The sequence below is a fragment of the Salvia hispanica genome, chromosome 1, assembly GCF_023119035.1.
Source record: "Salvia hispanica cultivar TCC Black 2014 chromosome 1, UniMelb_Shisp_WGS_1.0, whole genome shotgun sequence".
NCBI lineage: Eukaryota > Viridiplantae > Streptophyta > Magnoliopsida > Lamiales > Lamiaceae > Salvia > Salvia hispanica.
Genome location: NC_062965.1, coordinates 22,451,467 through 22,476,530, shown reverse-complemented (window position 1 = coordinate 22,476,530; position 25,064 = coordinate 22,451,467). Strand labels below are relative to the sequence as shown.

The 25,064-nt window shown below is 36.0% G+C and overlaps 6 protein-coding genes across 8 annotated transcripts; 5 read left to right on the top strand and 1 right to left on the bottom strand.

The window, feature by feature from the left end:
* Nucleotides 1–4,323: 4,323 nt before the first annotated feature.
* Nucleotides 4,324–6,707, top strand: LOC125209336 (probable small nuclear ribonucleoprotein F). Of its 2 annotated transcripts, none has more exons than XM_048108939.1 (5): nt 4,324–4,474; nt 5,354–5,441; nt 5,582–5,619; nt 6,109–6,173; nt 6,427–6,707. In XM_048108939.1, the coding sequence occupies exons 1-5, from the start codon at nt 4,469–4,471 to the stop codon at nt 6,494–6,496; spliced, it is 267 nt and encodes an 88-aa protein (XP_047964896.1). In that variant the 5' UTR covers nt 4,324–4,468; the 3' UTR covers nt 6,497–6,707. The 2 variants fall into 2 exon arrangements, with proteins under 2 accessions (XP_047964896.1, XP_047964903.1); XM_048108946.1 differs by lacking the exon at nt 4,324–4,474 and adding an exon at nt 4,928–5,031.
* Nucleotides 6,708–7,554: 847 nt separating this feature from the next.
* On the top strand, nt 7,555–13,035 carry LOC125200596 (acyl-CoA-binding domain-containing protein 6). Of its 2 annotated transcripts, none has more exons than XM_048098256.1 (14): nt 7,555–7,711; nt 8,373–8,478; nt 8,661–8,738; nt 8,822–8,941; nt 9,112–9,178; nt 9,302–9,363; nt 9,662–9,801; nt 9,910–10,036; nt 10,801–10,915; nt 11,033–11,121; nt 11,247–11,330; nt 11,953–12,273; nt 12,356–12,415; nt 12,587–13,035. In XM_048098256.1, the coding sequence occupies exons 2-14, from the start codon at nt 8,383–8,385 to the stop codon at nt 12,746–12,748; spliced, it is 1,521 nt and encodes a 506-aa protein (XP_047954213.1). In that variant the 5' UTR covers nt 7,555–7,711; nt 8,373–8,382; the 3' UTR covers nt 12,749–13,035. The 2 variants fall into 2 exon arrangements, with proteins under 2 accessions (XP_047954213.1, XP_047954214.1); XM_048098257.1 differs by having other exon boundaries at nt 7,558–7,716.
* A 156-nt stretch (nt 13,036–13,191) lies between these two features.
* On the bottom strand, nt 13,192–15,362 carry LOC125200595 (probable CoA ligase CCL5). Its single transcript, XM_048098255.1, has 4 exons — nt 13,885–15,362; nt 13,748–13,815; nt 13,493–13,595; nt 13,192–13,413 (listed from the first exon to the last, which is right to left on the bottom strand). The coding sequence occupies exons 1-4, from the start codon at nt 15,280–15,282 to the stop codon at nt 13,288–13,290; spliced, it is 1,695 nt and encodes a 564-aa protein (XP_047954212.1). The 5' UTR covers nt 15,283–15,362; the 3' UTR covers nt 13,192–13,287.
* A 658-nt stretch (nt 15,363–16,020) lies between these two features.
* Nucleotides 16,021–18,363, top strand: LOC125190504 (receptor-like protein 32). Its single transcript, XM_048087829.1, has one exon. The coding sequence runs from the start codon at nt 16,021–16,023 to the stop codon at nt 18,361–18,363; it is 2,343 nt and encodes a 780-aa protein (XP_047943786.1).
* Nucleotides 18,364–19,583: 1,220 nt separating this feature from the next.
* LOC125190492 (receptor like protein 22-like) lies at nt 19,584–20,812 on the top strand. Its single transcript, XM_048087819.1, has 2 exons — nt 19,584–20,694; nt 20,775–20,812. The coding sequence occupies exons 1-2, from the start codon at nt 19,584–19,586 to the stop codon at nt 20,810–20,812; spliced, it is 1,149 nt and encodes a 382-aa protein (XP_047943776.1).
* Nucleotides 20,813–20,814: 2 nt separating this feature from the next.
* Nucleotides 20,815–21,853, top strand: LOC125204316 (receptor-like protein 33). The gene is made up of 2 exons (XM_048102930.1): nt 20,815–21,183; nt 21,379–21,853. The coding sequence occupies exons 1-2, from the start codon at nt 20,829–20,831 to the stop codon at nt 21,744–21,746; spliced, it is 723 nt and encodes a 240-aa protein (XP_047958887.1). The 5' UTR covers nt 20,815–20,828; the 3' UTR covers nt 21,747–21,853.
* Nucleotides 21,854–25,064: the final 3,211 nt, after the last annotated feature.

Here is a 25,064-nt window from a genome sequence, read left to right as displayed (position 1 = left end):
GTAAAATGGGCTTGTAATGAAGCCGAAAAAATTTTCACAGCAGCACATCTCATAAAAAAAACTAGATATAATGGCCCAGATTTGGTCTCTAGTTCGGTCTTTAAAATTGGTTCGACATTGATCACAACTATATATATATATATAGGGGAGTGATCAAAACAAGTATGTGCTTAAATCAAGAAATGCAGCCCAAATCTTGACCCTAGGATTAGATGATCTAATGGTCAATAATTAACCAAAAATACGGAAGGTCATAATTAAGCATTTTTAGGTCATATTATAAGATTTGGGTTTATGTCATGTTAAGATCATTTTAGGTCATGCTTTGTTAGCATGACCTAAAAATAAACTAACTATGACCTAAAAATGCCCTACGTATGACCGCGTTCTGCGTTTTTGTATTTAAATCTGGTCTTCATAGATCAAAACCCTATATATATATATATATATATATATAGGGATGTGATCATATCATAACCCATATTTATGGTGATAACCTAATAACCCTCATTTTATGGACGAAAAATATCATTTTATGGAACAGAATATCATTTTATGCAATAAAAGTATCATTTTATGCATGCTGAAAAAATATTATTTTATCGCGTATAAATATCATTTTTAGTAAAAATGATACTTTTGACCCATAAAATGATAGGGTTATTAAGTTATCACATAAATATGAGTTATGATATGATTGCACCCCTATATATATATATATATCGTGTTCTTATCATTTTCCTCAACCGATGCGTATAAAATAATTATACTAGTTTCATAAATTAAACCACAATTGTAAAAAATAATAAGTGGTGTCTAGTCTTATACTAACAAAACTATATGGCCATGTTTGATTGTCAGGATTCTGTCTGGGATAGTAATCTGATTCCTTAAATTTTAAATTCTTGTGTTTGTTTTGGTTTTTAATCAAACTGGGAAAGTAATCAGAATACGAGAACAAGGAAAGTTAGTACAACTTTCCAGGATTCTGAATCCTAACTTTTCTTAGGTATTCTTTTTCCCAGTTTTAGGATTCTTACATATTTAAGCAATATAATATAGTTTTAATAATAATAATAACATAATAATAGTAATAATAATAATAATAATTACAATATTTTAAAAATAATTTAAAATTATAAATTGTACTTAATTTCACTATATAATTAAAATAAAATTATATAATTTAAATCTTATAATAAATAATAACTATTATATTTTATAAATTAATAATTAATCAATAAAGTCATAGTGAAATTTTAATTTATAAAATTTATTTAAGTATAATATTCGTAAATATTATAATTATAATATAATAATTATAATATAATATAATAATTATTATATTTATTATTATAATAAATGAGTACTATAATACTCCATGTAGCTATTATTATAATTATATTAATATATATTATGATGGATAATTCATATTTAAACTATCCATCATAATAATCAATATAATTATTATTATTTGTAATTAATTATTTATTAAATTTTTTTACATTATTTTTTTTATAAATAAAATAATAATAAATATATTTTTAGCTTGATATTTAAATTAAATATACATTTAAAATTTTGATATTTTCCAAACACAAGAAAGTAAAGTTACTAGGAATCATATTCTCGGGATTCATTTTCCCAGGAATCATTTTCCTTGCCAACTTTACTTTCCCGTCAACCAAACATGGCTTAAAGTCTTCTAATATGGGAATTTCCGATGAATTTTTAAGGAAAACAAAATCAAAATCATAGTACTCATCTAATCCGAGGATTTGATGTGAATTTCAATTCAAAGAAAAATAAAATCATATATAATCGAACTGACAAATAAATTCATAATACGAAACAAATATAGAATCATAATCGATCTGACAAATAAATTCAAGGATTTCGAATTTTGCACCACTCACTCCTCCCTCTCCTCACTCATACACACCAACCAAAATTCCTTGTCTAGAATGTGAGTAGGTTAGTGGGGCTTTCTTTCGTAAGCATGCTTTTGTTCATAAGTGAAAAAGGTATTGGGTTTTGGTATGAGTCTTCTATGTATGACAAATGTCTTCTCCAATTCCAAGTTTTATTTGTGTGGCCACATGCCTCTCTCTACCCATGCTTACTTGCACTTTACAGTTGGTAAATGCCATACATATATCTCTATATTATTATACAAATATGATTTCATATTGTGTACACATTATATGATTTTGATGTCACCCACCGATAAAAAAAAGTGTCACCCACCGCTCGATCGCCTATAAATTTTGCATAGATTAATTTCAAGGTTAATTATTCTTGGGCAGAAAATGATAAAAAATCAATTATTTAAGAATAACAAATGATACAATGGTAATGATCGAAATTTCAAGTCATCACAGTTGGTATTTTTTTTTATGCGTACGTACGATATATATTCTATGGCGCTCCCACGACTAATTACCCCTTATCTATATGTAAAATTTCCATGTTCGTCCCATTCATTTGTCTTTAACATTGTCTCGAAGATAGAAAATCTGCTTCTCTATTTGACATTGTCTCGAACATTGTCTTTAACATTCTCTATTTGGATCCGCAACTACTATCGTACTCATATAACTGTATGAATATTGATTATAGAGTATATTTTATGTACACATTGTGATTTTGATGTTAACCACCAATGTATCGGCTTTAAATTTGAAGTTGAAATCAATTATAGTGGAATTCTTTGTCACACCATTATTAATTAATATAAGCATTTATGTGTTGATAGTATTTATCGAAATTGTTATTGCGCGTTTTCGATTAGTTCATTTCATTCATTGGGCAAATCAAATAAGGTCAAAATTGACAATTATTTGATCAATGTTTTGACATGTCTTAATCATATCTCTAATTGCGTGTGAATTTTTCTAAGTGTATTTGTTTATTGGTCATGGATAAACACATAGTTCGTAAATATACTAATTAATTATATGCAATATATAATTCATGACACGTTTTTTTCCTTCGTACAATTTTTTAGTCTTAATATTCATAATTTTTTCATTCAAATATTATGTTAAGTCTATCGTATTCAAATCAATTGATAATACGTTTTTCTGCTATCAAATACATTTGTTTTTCAGTAAAGTTCACAAAATCTGAATATGTTTTGTGAATTAACTTTGAATATAACCTTAGTAACAAACAACGTATATAGACAAATTTTTTGTATTGATCTAAAAATAAATAAATAAAATATTGTTTTTATTTTTTTATTTTTACTGTAGCCCAACTCACGAAGCTATATCGCAACAAGCCCAAACAATTAAACTGGACTAGGTTAATGAATGTCTTCCAAACTAGTAGGCTTGGCCCAATTGTTTTTAATATTAGCAATCCTTATTAACATTATTACTATGCAATAATATTGGATTTGGCAACAAAAATTATGATAATACAATAAAATAGGCCATTGGGCTTAACTTCAGATGCCAAAAGTGCAAAAGATAAAATAAAATTTTATAACAAATGGACTGTCATATATTGAGCTTTTTTTTCTTAATTAATTTTGGGCGTATATATTTTAAACAGGATTATATAATAATACTAGTTTGTTTTGTCAAGACAACGATAGCCCTTATTTCAGCTATATACACGGAGTACTATTTTCAATCGAGAAAATTATGAATTTTGAATTTGTTTGCAATTATCCTATAATGAAATTTTCGGTGAATATCTATCCGATACGACAATTGTAAAATTATAAATGAATATCATTGTTGGCGAGTTTAACGATATTATTAATTCAAATAAAACAAAGTTATTTAGTTAAAAAAAAGAGTAAATGCCAAAATTAGTCTTGAACATATGCTCATTTTATCATTTTGATCCTAAACTTTATCTTTTGAATTTTTTGGTCATGTACATATCAAATCGGATAACAATTGATCCTCCGTTAACAATTTCGTTAATATTTAACGGTCAACAATATTAATCACAATTTTGAACAATTACCAACTCCTAGTCATAACCACCCCCCTCAATTGCTAGAACTGCTAGTCCATCCCCACCCCCCTCCCCCGACCGCTGCCACCTCCGCACCTTCACCGTCTAGGATCAATATTCTAATTTAATTAAAATTTCGTTGATTGTCCGTTGACCGTTAATATTTAACAAAATTGTTAATGGATGACCAATTGTGATTCGATTTGAAATATACAAGATAAAAAAATTCAAAAAATAAAATTTAGGACCAAAATAATAAAATAGACATATGTCAGGATCAATTTTGACATGTATTCTTAAAACAAATACTACTGCTGCGAACAATATTACCATAATAAATCTAACTTTAAAAATTGAGAATCAGTTCACCCTAATTATACTCTTTACGATTTGCTATTTATACCCTTCTCCATATAAACTACGACGATACGTCGTCGGTTTCGCCACTGTCAATCTCCAAAACCCTAAACCCTCCCAGCTCAAGAGATTCTCTCCCATGGCGGTAAGCTCCTCTCCCAATTCTCTGTATTGATTGTGTGTTTGCGTATGTATATTCAGATCTAACCGTTCATGAAATGGAAGGCTAGAAAAAATAACGAAGAGGGCAAAAATCGGGGGGAGGGGTGGATTAAGTGTCTTTGGAATTTCCGTTTTCTTCTTCAGTTTTGTATGCTTACGATGTTTCGTTTTCATTTTTCTGATGAATAGCGTATTAATATACGAGATTGGGGATTGGTTTGAATTCTAGCTGTTGTGAAGAGAAGGCGACAATTCATGGGTTTCTGAAAATGCAGTGTGATTGAGCTGCTTAATTGAGTTAAATTATGAGCTGATTGAGTTTCTGCTCTCTGTTTGAAATGATTACATTTTTTGTTTAATTTTTTTGCCTTTGGAAAGCTCATTGTGTTTGACATTGAGGAGTTTTAACCCCAGCTGAACAATCAACTCGCCGATGTTAATGTTGTCTTTCGTTGCAGGCCGTATTTCGACTTATGGCTATTGAGTGGAAATGAGTTTACATCTTGCTTAGCACTGTTTTTTACTCCATACTTGATTTAGGTGATGTATGTATGTTTATACCTGTTCTTAAGTCGAGACTCTTTTAGGTTAATTATGCCCAAAATACTGTTTATTCCAGCTTGTATCGTAAACTCAGTATTTGTTCAGTTGCTTTAAAGATAAACCCCATGCCAAATTACTTGGTAGGAGTGAAAGACTGCCGATTTTCTTTTCGGGTTTTGTTTGCATCGTTCTTGGTTTCACCAAGTCAGCATTGGCTTGGTCCATTGTGTCAACTTGATATAATATGCATAGATATATCTGTGGTATGGGCATAATGATAAGTTTCCTGTTCTGAAATATTTTTGGTTGTTGCTTGCAGACTGTACCTGTTAACCCCAAGCCTTTCTTGAACAATTTGACTGGGAAGCCTGTCATGGTCAAACTCAAATGGGGAATGGAATACAAAGGTTACTAAAGTTTTAGGATTGATTTTTCTGATAATATGAATACCTCTTCATTACTCTTATCTTTTCTCCTTCGTATATTGAATATTCTGCATTCTTATATCACTGAGAAGAATAATTTTCTATTTCTGTTTGTCTTCCAGGTTTCCTCGTCTCTGTGGATTCATACATGAACTTGCAGGTACCTAGTACTGTATTAAAACGTCAACTTATAATTTGCTACAAATATTAACTCACAACAACAGTACTTGATACGGATTTGGATATGATGAGAAGTATGACAATTACCTAGCTTGTAGGTTATACTCTGTCATGAAAATGTATGTTCTGTTTTGTTGTGTGGAATGTTTCTGCAGTGGGAAGTGGGATCTTCCTTTCTCACCAGACAATTAGTAATTCCCTGCATAAATTCACTCCCCATCTAAATGAATGTGAATTTTGTTGGGCTAGTTTCTGCTTACATTTATTCCATGAAAAATTTGAAGCTTCACTGTTATAAACTTATGTTATGCAAGCATTATATGTTTTTTATTGAACGAGAGAAACTGAAAAAGGGTGGAATCTGTTGGTTATAGCCTGATAGTATATTATCCCATTGAGTGATTTACCTTAAAGCTGTCAAAATTGTTTGACAAATAGCTGTTTAATGCTCAATTATATGTTTTTGTAGCTTGCAAATGCTGAGGAATACATTGATGGGCAGTGCACTGGAAGCCTTGGAGAAATCTTGATCAGGTTTCATTCATCCTCTCCAATCACCTTCTAAGTTCTTAAGTACATACAGCATTTTTCGATGAAACTAGATTAATATACTCCAAACGAAAAGGATAACTACTATTCCTTCTCGCTTTTCATAGAATATACATCATAGAATACCGTGTCTCTTATCTTCTCACACAAGCATTTGCCACGGCTGGGCTTTAAAAAGCAATAGTAGTTCAGAGAAATATGGTTAGCTGATGAAATCTTTTTGGGCCATCTTGTGCAGATGCAATAATGTTCTGTATCTTCGCGGTGTGCCTGAGGATGAAGAGATTGAAGATGCTGACCGTGATTAGTCCGACCAATTGTATCATCGTATGCCTAATTGAACTGGTGTTTGATCTTGCACCTGCACTTCTCCTAAGTTTCTATCATTTGTGTAGTAGTTGTACTTGACATGCATTCTATCTTTGTTCATGTAAAATTTATGCACATGAGCTGTTGAAGTATTTTGTTTTAAATTTGTCTCAGATCAGTAAACAAAATTGAAAAAAAGACTTTGAATTTCGTTGGTGCATTAGGGTTCGTTATTATTCGGTTGAATTATTGGATAAAAATTTTATTTGACAATTTGAATTTTATTTTATGTGGAATTATGCAAAAACTTGCAATTTTGTGAAACTTAATTACCCCACTTTTGAAAATTAGAACACTACACACCTAATTTATGCGTATGCCCAAAGATCATGTTGGGAATGTAATAAAAGTAGAAAATTGCGTGTCGTGAGAAAAGTCCAATAAATTCGATTTCCTAATTTGTCCTTCATAATGTTTGTAATTTACATTTGTTTATAAGGAAAATAATATATTAATCAATTAAGTCATTGACATAATAACCAATTAACTAATTGATGTAATTGTTGAAGCCATATTTTTTTAATTAATCATAATTTGGAAATTATATTCATACTCTCAATAAGTAATAGAGAACATAAAATAAACTTATTATTATTTAATAATTACATTAAATTTTCTTATTATTAATTGATAATAATGTAATAATAATAATTATGGTTCATAGTAGTAATTTAAACATAATCCTCACAAATAAATAGGCCCAAAGGAGTAATTTGAATTATTCAAATTCCATAATCTAGCATTGTTTTAAAAGAAGCATGATTGTAATACATAATAAAATATTATTCTATATAAAAGAAACACATTTTCTAATTATTGTAGTACTACTATGTATGTAGATTGTTATGAATGATGATTCACATTTCCAAAATAAATTTTTCAGATATGAAGAAGATATAGAAATGAAACCATAATTAAAAGGAAAATTATTACCCAAAAGACAATTATAGCCATTTGACTTGCATCAAGTTATCAAATTCTTTTCTTATTGTTTAGAAAAAAAATCCCTCATCCATTAAAACCAGAGCTCAACCGCTTTGTAAATTTCGGTTTCGTCGGTGCCTCGATCTGCTCTATTTGTCCGGCTCGAGATCGGGCGATCTCAGCCGTCCGATCTCTCTCCTCTGCACGGATCCGATTTCCCTACCTCTCTCGTAAGGTTTCTGCCGGTTTCGAATTCTAATTTTTTTGATCAATTTCTGTTGTTTTTTGGCGGCATTTCATGCGATGAATTTTGCTTTATCGTTTTGATAATTGCGAATTGTTGAGCTATCATGTGCATTTTCGAAATCAGAATACCGGAAATGAGCGTCGATCATGAGAATTTTGAGATTGTTATATTTGATTTTGATTAGTGGCTGGATCTAATTAATCACAGTTGTAAGTGTGCTTTGGATTTTGATGACCGTGTATGAAGTTAGTCCAGCTGAGTGTGCTGGTTTGAAATCGAATTAGAGTCCGCAGCTGAATTGGAGTATTCCAATTACGACTGTACACTGCGAAATTGAGAAATTAGAGTTAACTTGCGATTGAAAACTTCGTGAAATTTGTTGATAATTAATCGAAGATCATTCATTTTCTTATATTGTTTGGAAAATGTAACCAATTTTACTATCTACTGAGTTATAGAATTGGCAAGCTGCATTTTTAGCCTCAGTACTAAATAGCTATACTTGCTTTCATTTTTCGGTTCTTAGTCTAGAAAAGATAGCTTATTATATCCGGCAATCAATTTGCTAAAATTATGTGCACTACTGTAAGTCTGTAACCAATGCTTGATTTTTCTCCGAACTTACAATTTTTCTGGTGTGGCAGGACACCTGCAATGGTAATGGACAATCAAAGTTGGTATTTGGATTTAAACCATGAACAGTGGGCAGCGCTACCGGTAGATGGCCAGCGGCCTCCTGCTCGGTACAAGGTGAAGTTACCTAGAAAATTGAACTCTCTGGACTTTCAACTGTCCTTTTCCTGGTTTAAAATTTTCTACCGCTTTCATTTAATCATTTTATTGAAAAAAGCTGCAAATTTGTAAACGTTGATTGCTATTTACAATATTTTTAATGCACTTTTTCCCTATATATATTTGTTCTTGCCTTACAGCATGCTGCAACAGTATTGGGAGAGAAGTTATACGTTATGGGTGGAAGCCGCAATGGTAGATACCTATCTGATATACAGGTATTGCTAACTCTTCGTTGCTTACAACTCATGAATTTTTGTTTAGGGCTTATGTTTTATTAATTTTTTTGGCATGAATTTAGGTGTTCGATCTGAAAAACTTGATGTGGTCAAGTATCAAACTGAACGTGGAAGCCAATGATGATAAAAGTACAGATGGTGCCAAACTTGGAGCTTTCCCAGCAACCTCGGGTCACAGCATGGTAATCAGTTTGGATTTTTCATCTTCTATGCATTTTATATGCCCTCCTCCTTACCATTCATCATGGAGTATTTTATAATTTTAGGCTGTGAGCCATGATAGTATTGAAGTGATATTAGTTTATCTTTTAATATATCTAATTGATCTATAGAGTTAATTTCCCATCTCCAGATTGTGTGGAATGGAAAACTTCTTCTTCTTGCTGGCCTCACAAAGGAGAGTGGTGACACCGTCGCAGGTTCGTTTTTAAGATCTATATGCTAAGCTCTTGATCATGCTGGACTAACATTTTTGTCTCTGTTTAATTTGTTTTTTTTTTCATCCTGTACTGACTCTTATGTCTTTTCTATATACTTTGTAGTGCGGTTCATTGATCTTGAATCATACACTTGCGGTGTTGTTGAGACCTTCGGAAATATTCCGGTAAATTGATTCTTTGATTTCTCATTAAAAGTTCCGTCTTCTTCATATTAGTTTTCCCTTCATCGACTAAATGTGCCCCTTGTTTGCTAATATGAGTCATGTGGATAAAACAAGGTTTATGTACATTAGTTTATAATTTTCTATAAAATGTTTTCTTGGGAGTTCGTTTTTCCCTCAAAGATGTCATTATTAAGTGTTCTTATGGTGTTTCATTAGGCAGCTCAGAGTGGACAATGTATGTATGTTTATTTTTCCTTCAGTGATGTAATTGTTAGGTATTATCATGATATTTCATTAGGTAGCTCGGAGTGGGCAGTCTGTTACACAGTTTGGCTCTAAAATAATCATGTTTGGTGGAGAAGATCGCCATAGACATTTACTAAATGATGTTCATGTTCTTGATTTGGAGACAAAAACATGGAGTGCTGTTGAGACCACGTACGCTACTTTATCTAATCAATGCGTTACTGTATCTACTCAAACTGCTGATCTCTATATACATTTCATCGATGAATTCCAATTAATATTTGTTTTTTACTTTGACAGACAGACACCTCCATCCCCTAGATTTGATCATGCAGCTGCTCTACATGCAGATCGCTATCTTTTCATATTCGGTGGATGCTCTCATTCAGTCTTTTACAATGACCTTCATGTGCTGGACTTAGAAACAGTGAGCCTACCTTCTTCTTTCCATTATGTTTCTATCCATGTTGATCCAGCCTCGGTAATGACATGCAAGCAAACTTTCCCAATTTTCCTTATAAGAAGTAATTAACTGAGTAAATAGAAATCCATATGCAAGTGAACCTTTAGCATATTGCTTCTTGGTTGAGTTTAGTTTTTCCTCCCAAGGAACTCCTTTTACTGTTTGGAAAGTCGTAAACTAAATCAGGTTGTGGCCAAGTGTTGCTCTGTGCTTTGCATACATGGAGTTTGTTTTCAAAACATTTCTATTTTTTTAATCATAAATGTTCATATGCCTATTTATTTGTTTCTTGTTACATTCAAATGATATCTTTTCTTGTTAAATGTATCTCCAAGTTCTGTTAGTTTACTGCATATTTTAGGACTACCAAACAAGAGTAATGGGAGAAATGATTTGAAACTCATGTGACTCGACTAATTTTGTTAATTGCATATGTTGTCCGAAACCATTGTGGGACTGAGTTACATATTTCTTCTTATTCCCACAAGGCAACTGTAGGTAATTTTTTGGATAATGGCGGATGAGGAAACTGCAACATGTCCACAATATTGGCTTTAAAAATTAATATAATAAAAAGATCCTTACTTATTTTTCTAGACCTTATGCAATAAACTAAAGGCATTGATTTGCAGGAGGGGTTAAGGTCCTGGGATTTGTTTTCTTGAGTTACCCGATTGTTACTTGCTAATAAGATGAATATTAAATGGACTGCAATTCTTTTATTGTAGATGGAATGGTCCAAACCACAGTTGCAGGGTGATGTGGTTGCTCCTAGGGCTGGTCATGCTGGTGTTGCAGTTGATGGAAATTGGTATATAGTTGGTGGTGGAGATAACAAAAGTGGTGGGTGAAATCTAATATAGGGTCGAGTTTTGTCATAACATTTCAATTTCCTTCTCACATTAGCCTGTGCTTTTGTTTTTCTATGAGTAGTTGTGAAACACACCATGTTTCTTGCAGGTGCCCTAGAGACCATTGTTATAAATATGTCAAAGCTTGCTGTATCTGTGGTTACTTCTGTGAAGGGAAGAGATCCACTAGCTAGTGAGGTACTTCACTGGCTGTGTGTATTTAATTTGTCATATTGTCATTTGAGTTGTACCTATAGATTACTGAACTGGTATTCAATATATTTATTGTTTGCATGAGATTTTAATGTGAAATATAAAAACAGGGTATCAGCATTGCATCTGCATCACTTGGGAGTGAGAGCGTGTTGATCACGTATGGTGGCTATAATGGGAAGTATCACAACGAGGTATTTTTTGTTATTGTACAAGTGTATCTACCTTCATACCAGGAGTGATTACAATTGGATCTTGGCTCATGCTTAAGATGTTGGTGAATTTGTCTATTTGTTTGTTTTACAATGAAGAGAAGTTCCATCTTTATATGCTAGAAGTATTTGTATTTTATGGGACATGTAAGTCTACCATGGGCCGTGGGGACACATTCTTTGGAAGTATGACGATAAAAATGATATATGAGAAAAATTAATTTATTTGTGTAGGAAATCTTTATGTGTAATGAGTGGGTGTTTTGGCAAAGCTCTGGAGTCTTGAAGCTTATATATCTTTAATCTTAGTAATTTCAGCATGTAAATGTTTTTGTAGAATGCAACTTCTGTCTGTGCAGTACGGCAGTACCCGAACAGCCTATAAGTAAAATATGACACTCTTTAGTATAATTACTTGTATGCTGTGAGGCTAGCTCTTTTCCTTCTCCCAGTTATCTTTGCTGTTGGGATACTTCTTCATATCTACCTTTTCTTTTAATCATTTAATTTACCTCTTTTGTTTTTTCAGTACTTTCACTTTCTTGTTTTCCTACTGCTTTAACTCAAACTAACCAGTAGGTTTGGTGTATCCTTTCGTGTATAGGTGTTTGCTCTGAGGGTCAAACCTAGGGATTATTTGCAACCTAAGATTTTGCAATCACCAGCAGCAGCAGCCGCCGCTGCTTCCGTTACTACTGCATATGCCTTGGCAAAACCTGAACTGTTGAATTTCAGTGAAAAAGAAGATTTGAATTCTAAGATAATCCCAGTGGATACCTCCCAGAAGGATATCTCAGCTGAAATTAACTCACTCAAAGAAGAAAAGAAGGCTTTGGAATTGTCACTTGCTGAGATAACAGCTGACAACTCTGCTATCAAGACAAAGATTGAAGAGATAAATGGAAATCATGCTGAGTTGTCCAAGGTTAGGTGCCAGAAAATTGTTTAAAACTCTTTGCATCATTGTTTCTGTAGAAAAAATATTTATCATCGGGAACTGGATGCAGGAATTACAGTCAGTGCAAGGACAGCTTGTTCAGGAGAGGTCAAGATGTGCCAACCTAGAGGTCATACAACTATCTGCCATCCTCTCTTCCTTTTTTTTGGGTCATGTCAACTCTGTTGAACTTGCCCCCATCTGCCGAGGATGACCAACTATGTTATGCTCTTTTGGAGTGAGTGATATAATAATTGTTCTGGCTGATTTCTGATATATCGATATCTTACGTCATTTCCAGGCACAAATAGCAGAGCTACAGAAGGTGCTTGAATCACTTCCATCATTAGAAGAGGAGGTTCAAGCACTTAGGATGGAAAAATCTGCACTTGAAAGTGATATGGAGCACGCAGAAGTCCAGAAGCAGCGATCTGGTGGTATTTGGAAGTGGGTTGCTGGATAAGCTAGTTGCTCGGAACAGATGAAGTTGCCAAGGGCAGTCGAGTCCACAAACGTGATGATTGTCCGACTGCAATCACTATGCTTGATGGAGTGAAATTTGAAGTACTTTTTCCCATTGTAGAATGTCTTCGCGTAGAAAACTATATATGAAATGAAATGGATTATCTTCACCCCATCCACGCAACGTTTGTTTCTCTTGAAATACTTTGGAACATCACAACCCTTGTCTTTTTGTAATTTTGGTGACTTTTAAACATTTAGATTCATTCATTTTGTCTTTACCTTCAATGTAAAACCTCCAAATAAAACGAATTTACAACATTATGTGCAGCTCGAATATACTATTGGAAGGTAGTTTGAACAGAGTTGAGCTGCTAGAACAACCTTTTTATTACAGATTTGGACATTGCAGTCTCTTTATTTTGGAGATAGTCTATTTATCAGATGTTACATGATATTTATATAGAAACACAATGACTCGATTTGAAAATTCAGATGAAGATTCCTCCCACTGTGAGTTCAGGATGCTTCTTAGCTACTTCATAATCTGGAGGGCATCTGTTGCTTACTCTGTGATATCAATTGCCTTCTCAGAATTTTGCCAGCAGCAGACCTCGGTATGGCACTGATGAAACTTACTCTCCTAATCGCTTTGTATGGCGCTACCTGCGAATTTTCGATATAGTTTCTGATTATTATAATCATGTTTCAGCAGAAGGGACGGAAGGGCTGGTCTCGTGAATACCTGGCTATTAATGAATTGGATGACTTGATCTTCTGTTAACTTATCAACTGCTGCTCTGACCACACACGCGACAGGTATTTGTCCTGCAGCTTCATCTTCAAGCCTGCACCATGTTCTTACCACGTTAGAATATTACATAAACACATGTATAGGTTATTCCGTATCTAGCATTTGCGCCTCTGCACTTCGTCTGTGTGTGTGTGTTTGTGTTTTGGGGATGGGGAAGGGGTCAATTGAAGGTATATGGAAACACACGGTATGACTGCTGCATCGATTATTTCGGGATGGCCTATTAGTATTGCTTCCAGCTCTGCTGGAGCCACCTGCATTATGGTAGAAGTTTAGTTATCTGAACTACACTCTTTTATTAGATGTTGGTCACCAAATAATACCTGATAACCATTGTGCTTGATCAATTCCTTGATCCTGTCGACTACATAAAGATATCCTTCATCATCGAAGTAACAAAGATCGCCTGTTTTGAGCCACCCGTCCGAATCAAAAGTTACAGCAGTTGCCTCCTCATTTCCCAAGTACTCTTTCATCACACTTGGGCTCTTTAGCCAGAGTTCTCCTTCCCTGAAAGGCGGAAGCGCCACCCCAGTCTCGGGGTCCACTACCTTGGCACTGAAATAGGGAAGCAGCCTTGCTGATGAGCCAGGGCGAGCCTTTGCCTCCTTATCAGTAGCAAAGTAAGTAGTAGCTCCGCAAGACTCTGTCAATCCGTAGCCTGGCCTAAGCTCAACCCATGGGAACTTCTTTCTGAACGCCTCAGCCACCTCGTTGCTCAGTGGCGCCGCTCCTGATCCCACTCGTCGCAAGGAAGTTAAGTCATGCCTTCTTGTATCATGCTTAACCAGACCAAGAATCACTGGTGGAACAGCAGGTATGTTGTTCACCTTGTATTTCTGAATAGCTTCAAGCATTGCTTGGAAATCGAATCTTTTCATTAGCACGACCGTGTTTCCCGTGCTGAACAATCCCAGCGCGAAAAATACTAGGCCGTAGATGTGGAATACAGGTATGAAACATAAGATCACATCATCACTGGCCTTGGATACTTGTGTAGACCATTTCATCATTGTCACAACTGAGATGAAGTTGGAATGAGTCAATACCACTCCTTTGCTGGTTCCGGTAGTCCCCGAAGAATACAAAATTGCTGCCGTATCAGACTGATTCGGCTTCGCCTCTGTAATCTCCAAAGCTTCACATTTCTCGATCAGCTCCTCAACAGAGAGATTACCGCCTCCTCCACCACGCGAAGTATGAAGAACAGGCACTCCAGCCGAAGACAGCTTGGAAATCTCCGAGGGCACAGCAATTGCTAGGATTGCACCCGAATCACGCACTTGCTTGATGATCTCCGCTTCAGTATTAACCGGATTAGCAGTGGTGACTACGGCACCAATGTAGAGCACAGCGAGACATATGATTGGATACAACAGCGAGTTAGGCGACAAGACGAATACCACATCGCCCTTCCTCACCCCGAGCCCGTGATGCAAACCAGCAGCCAGGCAGGTGATGGACCGGTGGAGCTGTGCATAGGTGATGCGGTGGCCGGTGTCGGAGTCGATGAGCGCAACGCGCCTCTCAGCCTCCTCCGGTGGAGGGAAATGAGACAGCACGTACGTGGCTATGTCGAGATTAGGCTGAGTCGGGATCTTTTGATGTTCGTCGAGATGAACCAACGAATGATAGATTCCAGTTTGAGAATCGAAACCACACTTCTTATCAAAGTGTAGAGAATTTTGTAGGGATTCTTCCTCCATAGTGGCCATTACCATTTGCCTCTTCTCACTCACTATGTTCTATGCCATTTTTTTCAATAATTTTCCCACATTTTGTATGATGTTTTTTTGTTAAATATTTATTACAACCATGTCGCATTCTGCTAGTTGCCGGCTATAACAAGGTGATGACAGCTTCGTATTTGCAAGATTCAGTTTTTATTCCTTTGGAATGTTGTCTTTGTCGAGAAAACGTCATCGTTTTTGTGTTGGACATTTTCAAGATCAGCATTTTTGCCGCCCAAACTTGTCTGGTTCTGTTTATCAGGAGTGACGTGTCACCACCCCATTGGCCGTATATCGATACCATAGCTGGCATCCTTAAACCAATGGAGGAGGGCCAGGTAGGATTGTAAGAACACAATCGATTTAAGATTCTTTAGGAGACAAAGGCCGTATGTGGTGTGCATTCGGCGATGATATGGTTTGCGCGGTGTGCCTTGATGACTGGCGAGGTCGGGCACTGACGGATTCACTGCGGCCGAATGATCCGGTCGAGGTTGAAGTGATGACCTAATGAGCTAAAACTTAAAAAATTATAAAATTTTCAACCTTTACCAACAATGTCAGGCCAATTCTAAAATTATAATCAGAAATTTTAATTATTTCTTTCTTATTATAAAGATAAAAGATTACAGTTGAAAATTTCTCTAGGCCTGCCATTGGTAATTAGCAATCTTCATTTCATAGTAGATCTTTATCAACTCATGTTTAGAATGCATTATTCTTTCTGCAATGGCAATTTCTTCGCTTCTGTTCTTCGTCTTGTTCATAATATTTGTTGACGGCCAATGCCTCGATCATCAAAAAAAGCTGTTACTTGACCTCAAGAGTGAATTATTGTTCAATTCTTCTATATCTAGAAAGTTAGTGACATGGAATCATACATATGATTGCTGCGAATGGGGCGGCGTTGAATGCGATGGTGCTGGCCGTGTTGTCAATTTGTGCCTCAACGGCGAGCACATATCCGGTGGATTTGGTGAGTCATCGGCCCTTTTCCGGTTGACATACTTGTCGGAGCTACGCCTCCGATGGAATGACTTCACCTTAAGTGAGATTCCTAACCAATTCCATCGTCTCACAAATCTGAGACACCTTGATTTGTCGCGATCCGGTTTCACGGGATCAATCCCCTCCACGATTTTTAACATAACAAGCCTAGTTTATCTAGACCTGTCAGGAAACTCCCTCACTGGTTCACTTCCTTCTTTTCGTTTGTGCAGCAAACTCGAAAGCATAGACCTTCGTGGGAATTTTTTAACGGGATCGCTTTCTCACTTGGATTTTGGAAGTCTTGCGAATCTTTCTTCTTTATTGTTAGACCGAAACTCATTGAACGGTAGCATTCCTCACCATCTCTTTCTCCTGTCTTCACTTAGTACTCTTACTCTATCCAACAACCAATTTAGTGGACAAATTGAAGAATTTCCCATCGTAAACGACCTTCTTTGGTTAGATTTGAGTGATAATAGGATAAGTGGTCGTCTTCCTATCTCGTTCTTCCGGTTTCAAAACATTTCCGTTCTCTTGCTTTCTAACAACTTGTTCAACGGCACTTTTCAACTGCAAATGATTCAGACTCTTTCAAAGCTTACAGAATTTTCTCTTTCTCACAACAACTTGTCAGTTGACACAACCAACTCAACCTCAAACTCCGATGGATCCCCCCAGTTTGTTACGTTGCACCTAGCATCCTGCAATCTGTATGAGTTTCCATATCTCGTAAACCAATCCTATTTGAAAAATTTGGACCTCTCGAACAATCACATTGGAGGGGATATTCCTGGTTGGATTTGGGAATCTGAAAAGAGCTATTTGAACCTTTCTTTTAATCTTTTGACAGGTCTGGAAAAGCCACACTACATCCCTGCTTCTGTTAGTTACTATATTATCTTGCTCTCAAACAATATGCTAACTGGAGCGATTCCAACCTTCATCTGCAATGCAACTTCACTTAGTGTTCTCGACTTGTCTTTCAATAACTTGAGTGGTAGCATACCTCCTTGTGTAATAAAGAAAAATCTCGTGCGTAAAGTGCTCAATCTAAAGGGAAACAAAATCAGTGGTGTTATCCCAGATCAATTTTCCAGTGAGTGTGGCCTACAAACCTTTGATGTTAGTAACAACAACTTAGGCGGGAAGGTTCCTATGTCTCTCGCAAATTGTAAGGACTTACTGGTGATGAATGTTGGAAACAACAACCTTGAGGGTAGTTTCCCTTGCATGCTACCGTTGAGCTTGCGCATCCTTCTTTTGCGCTCCAACAGATTCCATGGTAACTTGAGATGTAGTATGAGTTGGCCGGATCTTCAAATTCTGGATATATCTTCGAATAATTTCAGTGGGAATGTGAGTCTACTAAACTTCTCGAGTTTGCGAGGCATGATGCTACAGAGTCCTACACATCTCAGGCTCGACCGCTCAAAGTCTAATTTTTTAGGTGTTGATTACTTCCGAAATGAGGTGACATTAACTGTTAAAGGGATTGAGGTGAACCTTGTGAAGATTTGGCCTGACTTCACATCCGTTGATTTGTCTTCCAATCGTTTCGAAGGAGAAATACCAGATGCAATTGGCAAACTTAACTCACTCTATCTTCTCAACTTATCCCACAATGCTTTCACCGGGGCCATACCAAAATCATTTGGCGCCTTGACAGCGCTTGGGTCGCTCGACCTCTCTGCAAACCAGCTCAGAGGAAGCATACCGTGGGAGCTCACGAAACTCACATTCCTTTCAATCGTGAATGTATCTTACAATGATCTAATAGGGATGATCCCAACTGGCCGTCAGTTCCAAACATTTTCAGAAGAAATGTTCGAAGGAAACACAGGGTTGTGTGGTTTCCCACTCGACAGAAGTTGTAACAGCCCTCATGAACCCATTTCAACACCGTCAGAACCGAAAGATGAGGAGACTGAGTGGGAATATGTGTTTGTTGAGTTTGGTTACGTTGTGGGATTAGGAAGCATGGGTTGGATACTTTTATGCCAAAGGAGCTTCAGAGAAAGATACTATGAGAAGATAGAGGAGGTTGTTGACAAGATATTCTACGAGAGAGGAAGGAGAAGATGACATGGAAGAAGAATAAGTAGAAGAGCATAGAAGAGGAATGGTGTTAATTAGGAGATTTCATCAATGAGGTTGTGTTGTGCAATATGATTTTGTTTGGCATATGGTGTGTTGTTATGTTTCCTTTTCAACGTGTGTTTCTCGTTGTGCGCTCCGATTCTTTGTTGTACTATGTGTGACATTTGCAATTTTTTAAATAGATCAACGCAATTTAATGTTGGATTGTCTGTGCATACAATCAGGAAAAGTTTCTAGCATTGCTTAGAAATCGAATCTTTTCATTAGAACGATCGTGTTTGTTAGAGTGATGGCGAGTGTTTAATCAAGAACATGAAATATGCAAAACAATCAGTCACTCAGACATCTCTAATCTGATAAATAAGGAGTAACAGCCAACTCTAATCACAAACTCGACTTAACGAACAATCTCTGCAAGTGTTTGTCGTGCTGAACAATCCTTGCGTCGCTCAGCCTCCTCCAGTGGAGGAATATGAGACATTATGTGGCCATGTCAAGATTAGGCTGAGTTAGGATGTTCGTCGAGACGAACCAAGGAATGACAGCTTCCAGTTTGTTAATTGAAACCGCTCTTCTTATCAAAGACAAAAATTTTGTAGGGATACTTCATAGTGGCCACCATTAGTCTCTTACAAGATTTTTTCCACATTTTATATGATACTTGTTAAGACTAAGTCGCATTCGGCTAGTTTACGGTCATGGTTGATTCCTATGAGGTAAAAGGCTATCTTTTTGAGCTGTTCATTTGGTCAGATGCCGGCTACAACGAGGTGATGAAAGCATCATATTTGCAAGATTCAATTTTTATTCTTTTGGAATCTTGTCTTTGTTGTGAATACAGCATCCATCTTTTGTTTGGACATTTTCAAGAAGATCAACATTTTTGCCGCCCAATTGTCTGGTTCCGTTTTGCAAGAGTGACGCGGAAGCACCACAATGACCGGCTAACGATACAATAGAAGGACCAGTTAGGAACATAAATGATATAGATTTTTTATCTGCATCAGCTCAAGTTCAGAATGCATCACTCCCTTTGCAATGACAATTTCTTCGCTTCTATCCTTCTTCTTCATCATTTTTTATGTCGAAGGCCAGTGCCTCGATCATCAAAAGCAGTTGTTACTTGACCTCAAGATCGAATTAGTATTCAATTCTTCTCTGTCTAGAGATTTAGTGACATGGAATCAAACACATGATTGCTGCAAATGGGGCGGAGTGGAATGCGATGGTGCTGGCCATGTTGTAGGTTTGGCCCTCGTCAAAGAAAGCATCTCTGTCGGAATGGGTGGCTCTCTAACCTATCAAACCTCGTTTATCTAGACTTATCGAAAAACTCCCTCACTGGTTCACTTCCTTCTTTTCATGTGTGCAGCAAACTCGAAAGCATAGACCTTCTCGATAATTATCTAACGGGATCACTTTCTCACTTGGACTTTGGAAGTCTTACAAACCTCTCTGATTTAATATTAGACCAAAACTTATTCAGTGGTAGCATTCCTCACCATATCTTTCTCCTGCCTTCTCTGAGTTATCTTAGTCTCGCTTACAACGAATTTAGTGGAGAAATCGAAGAATTTCCCGTTGTAAACGATCTTCGTGAACTAGATTTGAGCAATAATAGGATGAAAGGTCCTCTTCCTAGCTCCTTCTTCCGGTTTCAAAACATTTCCGTTCTCTCACTTTCTGAAAACTCGTTCGATGGTGCTTTTCAACTGCGAAAGATTCAAAGTCTTTCAAAGCTTAAGGTGTTGGACCTATCTAACAACAACTTGTCAATCAACACAACCATCTCAAGCTCAAATTCTGATGGATTTCCCCAGTTTAGTATGTTGCATTTGGCATCTTGCAATATATACGAGTTTCCGTATCTCGGAGAACAATCCTCTTTGGTGACGTTGGACCTCTCGAACAATCACATTGGAGGTGACATTCCTAGTTGGATTTGGGAAGCTGGAAAGGACTATTTGAACCTTTCTTTTAATCTTCTGACCGGTCTAGAAAAGCCTCGCTTTGTTGCACACGTTACTTACCTAGACTTGCAGTCGAACAAGTTGTTGCATTCTACGCTGCTTTCCTCGATTCTAACCTCTCCAAATGTTAGTGATTCTGTTATCTTGCTTGCAAACAATCAACTAACCGGAGTGATTCCAACCTCCATCTGCAACTGCAATGCATCTTCACTCAGTGTTCTCGATTTGTCTTTCAATAACTTGAGTGGTAGCATACCTCCTTGCCTAATCGAAAAAGATCTCGTGCGAGAAGTGCTCAATCTTAGGGGAAACAAAATCAGTGGTGTTATCCCTGATCAATTTTCTAGTGAGTGTAACCTACAAACCTTTGATGTTAGTAACAACAGCTTAGTCGGTGAGGTTCCTAACTCTCTCGCAAATTGTAAGGACTTACTGGTGATGAATGTTGGAAACAACAACCTTGAGGGTAGTTTCCCTTGTATGCTTCCGTTGAGCTTGCGCGTCCTTGTCTTGCGCTCCAATAGATTCCAAGGAGACTTGAGATGTAGTAAGAGTTGGCCGGATCTTCAAATTCTGGATATATCTTCAAATGATTTCAGTGGCCGTTTGAATTTGCTAAACTTCTCGAGTTTGAGAGGAATGATGCTACAAAGCCCTACACATCGGAGGCTCAACCGGTCGAACTCTAATTTTTTAGGTTACTATAGTTTCTACCACAATGAGGTGACACTAACGGTGAAAGGGATTGAGGTGAAGCTCGTGAAGATTTGGCCTGACTTTACATCCATTGATATGTCTTCCAATCGTTTTCAAGGAGAAATACCGGGCGCGATTGGTAATCTTAGCTCACTCTATCTTCTCAACTTATCCAGTAATGCTTTCACTGGCGGCATCCCAAATTCGTTGGGTGAACTGACGGAGCTTGGGTCGCTCGACCTCTCTGAAAACAAGCTCACCGGGAGAATACCTTGGGAGCTCACGAAACTCACATTTCTTTCGATCTTGAATGTATCTTACAATGAGCTGACAGGGATGATCCCAACTGGCCGTCAGTTCCAAACGTTTTCGGCTGATCTGTTTGAAGGAAACGCGGGGTTATGTGGTTTCCCACTTGACAGAAGTTGCAGCAGCTCTCATGGACCCGGTTCAATGCCATCACAACCGGAAGATGAGGAGATTGAGTGGGAATATGTGTTTGCTGCATTTGGTTATGTTGTGGGATTCGGAAGCATAGCATGGACATTGTTATGTTGCAGAAGCTTGAGAGAAAGATACTTTGAGAAGATAGAAGAGGTTGTTGACAAGATATTCTTTGAGAGAAGAAGGAGAAGAAGACAGGAAAGAAGAGTAAGAAGAAGAGCAGAGAGGAGGAATGGTGTTAGGAAACAACATCAGTGAGGTTTATTATTTATTAAGCATTTTGGTTTGTTTTTAATTAGCATATGATGAGTGTGAACTATACTTTGAAAACATGATGCAAACCAACTGGTGTGCTACATATCCATTTGATCTATGAACACCACATTTTCTCATATAACTGATGTATGTCACTAGAGTCTGTAACATAACAAAGTGATGGAACGAGGAAGAGTAAAGTATTATTTTGGTCATGAACATATATGATCGAAATACGAAGTTGATGGTCCAGACACTTTTTTGAAAATCGATTCCTAAACAAATGAAATCGTCGGATCGTAGCATTTGCATCTTTCAAAGACACCCATTGAAAGATTGTGTTGGCTAATAATGTAGCTTGGCTAATAATGTAAGTCAAGATTGTGTAGTCTAACAAAGCACAATATGTCTCATAAATCGTCGGATCTATGCCACGTGTCACCTAATAATGTAGATTGTGTAGTCTAATAATGTAGCTTGGCTAATAATGTAACAGCTGTAGTCTAATAATGTAGATTGTGCAGTCTAATAATGTAGCCTAGTTAATAATGTAACGCTTTTAGTGTAATAATGTATCTCGGGTATTATGATCACAACCATCTAATCTGAGGATCCAAGGGCTGAGATTTACTTTGATTTTTGACAGAATTTGCCTTATGGACCATAGTACGCCCCTATATATATATATATATATTATTGTGCATATATGATAAACTGGATTTGTAGGCAGTTATAATTAGTTTATTAGTAAACTACAATTTACAATTCCCAACCGACACAGAAAATATGGTGGGTATCGGTTAAAGTGCATGAACTGCATTGTTGTAGTATATGCAAATAGATGCAATTCTTCATGAAAGGACGTCTACTACCTATATATACATGGGCGGACGCAAGATTTTTATTTTGTAGGAGCTTTACTATATACTCCCTCCGTCCTACAAAAATATGCACTCTTTTCTTTTTAGTCCATCCTACAAAATATATGCACTCTTTCCTTTTAGTCCGTTCCACAAGAATATGCACTTTCTAATTTTGGAACTTTTTTCTCCCTAATCGGGTGGGACCTATTTTTCACTATCTATACTTTAATTATTTTTTCGTTCTAGTTTTCTCTTATTTTACTAATTGTCCATTAAAATTTGTGTCCAACTAAAAGTGTATATTCTTTTGGGACTGAGAGAGTATATAGCACTATCAGCAAAAAGTAGTCTTATTTGTGGACGGATCAAGTATAAATGCATATCGGTAAAAATTCGACAAATTTTTGTAAATGGACAGATTTTTTGTGACAAAAATATATACTAATAAAAATCCAGAAAAAAAAATGTTTTTGCATAAATAAATTGAAAAGAAAAAAATAAAGAAATTAATATATTGTTTAAAATCACTATAAAAATGAATTTTGAGTTATGTTTAGATTATTTGCAAAGGAAAACGAAAAAGTTAGTGTGGAGAAGTAATTTAAGAATTTTTTGTTGGATATTTTAGTGTAATTGGATTAACTTGATTGATCAGTATTTATTATAATGATACATCATTTAAGTATGGAGGTGCGGAGTGCACGCTTATTTGAATTCATTATGATGTTATGGGCGAAGCCCCTAAACAGATGAACGGGGGTCCGGGGGCAGCGCCCCCGGGTAGCGGGGTCCAAGGGGCAGAGCCCCTAGCTGGGGTCGAGCTGCATCGGTTCTTCTTCTTCAAAATCTGATCAATTCTTCTGGTTCTTTTTCTTGAATACACATGAATTTTCTGCATACTCTAAATTTTATCCGATCAAATAACTTTGGTAGAACCACCGAAATTGATTTGATCTGAAAGTGTTTATCACGACTTTCAGATATCCGTTTTTCTGTTGTATATATTAAATCTCCCTAACATTTTTTGAATTCATTAATGGGAAACTAAGTTATTAAATTAAAGTTTTGTTAATAAAAGCTTTAATAAAACTAAGTTAATAAAACTAAAAATAAAACTAAAAGTTTGACCACAGCACATTATTCTAAAGAAATCCAATACTTCAAAGTTCAAACAAATCGTATAGTAGCCAATAAATTAACTGACATTTTTTAAAGAAGCACGTCATTTGGACACATTTTACTAATAATATTAATTGTTTTTGTATTAACTTTTTTATCAGTCATCTTCTTCCTCCGTCCATCTCGTTAGCCATTGTTACATTTCATCCTTCTGCACTTTTTTATTTCTTGATTTTTCAGCCCCTTTTACCATACAACATATAATGATTTAGTCTTAAACAACAATAGTTTGACGAGGGCTTAACCCATAAGTTAAGAATTTTTAAAAATTTTAGCAATATAAAACCCCCAAAAAAAATATTTGGGTAGGGGCTTAAGCCCTCTCCTCCTTCAATCGTGTGTTCACCAGTGTATATATATGTGTGCTTACATGCATGAAAGGACGTACATATATTGCATGTACAACAATTGTATAAAATATGTGCTTAAGACATTTCGGTATATATATATGGAGATATATACACATTAAAGTTTGTTGATTCTTTCTCTATTAAAAGAATCAGTAAATGGTTGAGGTAAAAGAGGGGTTAACATCAATTTGGAGGATCCAGTCAAAGATAGGACGAACATCAATTGGTGGATTCAACCTCTACACCAAAAGAAGAAAGCATGGATGGAGGTTGGTGATTTTATCTCCACTTTATAGTATAAATGTGAAGGTTTAATTAATTCAAATCTATACATAGATTTCATAACAGAAATTGAGTTATGGCTTCCAGAGTAAGAAGAAGAGAAGAGAGTAGGATAAACGCCTTTATTTTGGATTGGGTTTATATCCATATCTCTGAGTTGGGCCATGCCCACATTTGCTAAAATGATTAATATGAAAGCATTAATTGTATTTTGGATAATAACGAACAATCATTTATCCCTTTGTTGATAGTCAAATTTCTTTCTGCAAAATTGATCTCTTCTGCTCTAATTTGACAATCCTAATCTTGCTGAGCTATTGAGGATCATCACAATTGCGCCATTACAGAAGTAAGCCTTTCTCTTCTTATGCTTTTTCTCAATTTCAGTGATTGGCTGTAGAATAATTTGAAGCACTAGGGTTCTGGAATTTGATTTTAAGGTACTCCCTCCGTCCCGCTTAAGATGACACGTTTTCCTTTTTAGTTTGTCCCAACTAAGATGACACATTTCCTTTTTTAGTAACTTTCTCTCTCCAATTAATACACTCAACCACTTTTTCTCACTCCTATTAAAATATTCATCTTTCTTCATCTCTCTACTTTAATACCTACACCCACCTTCTCTTTCTCCAATTAAACACTTTAAC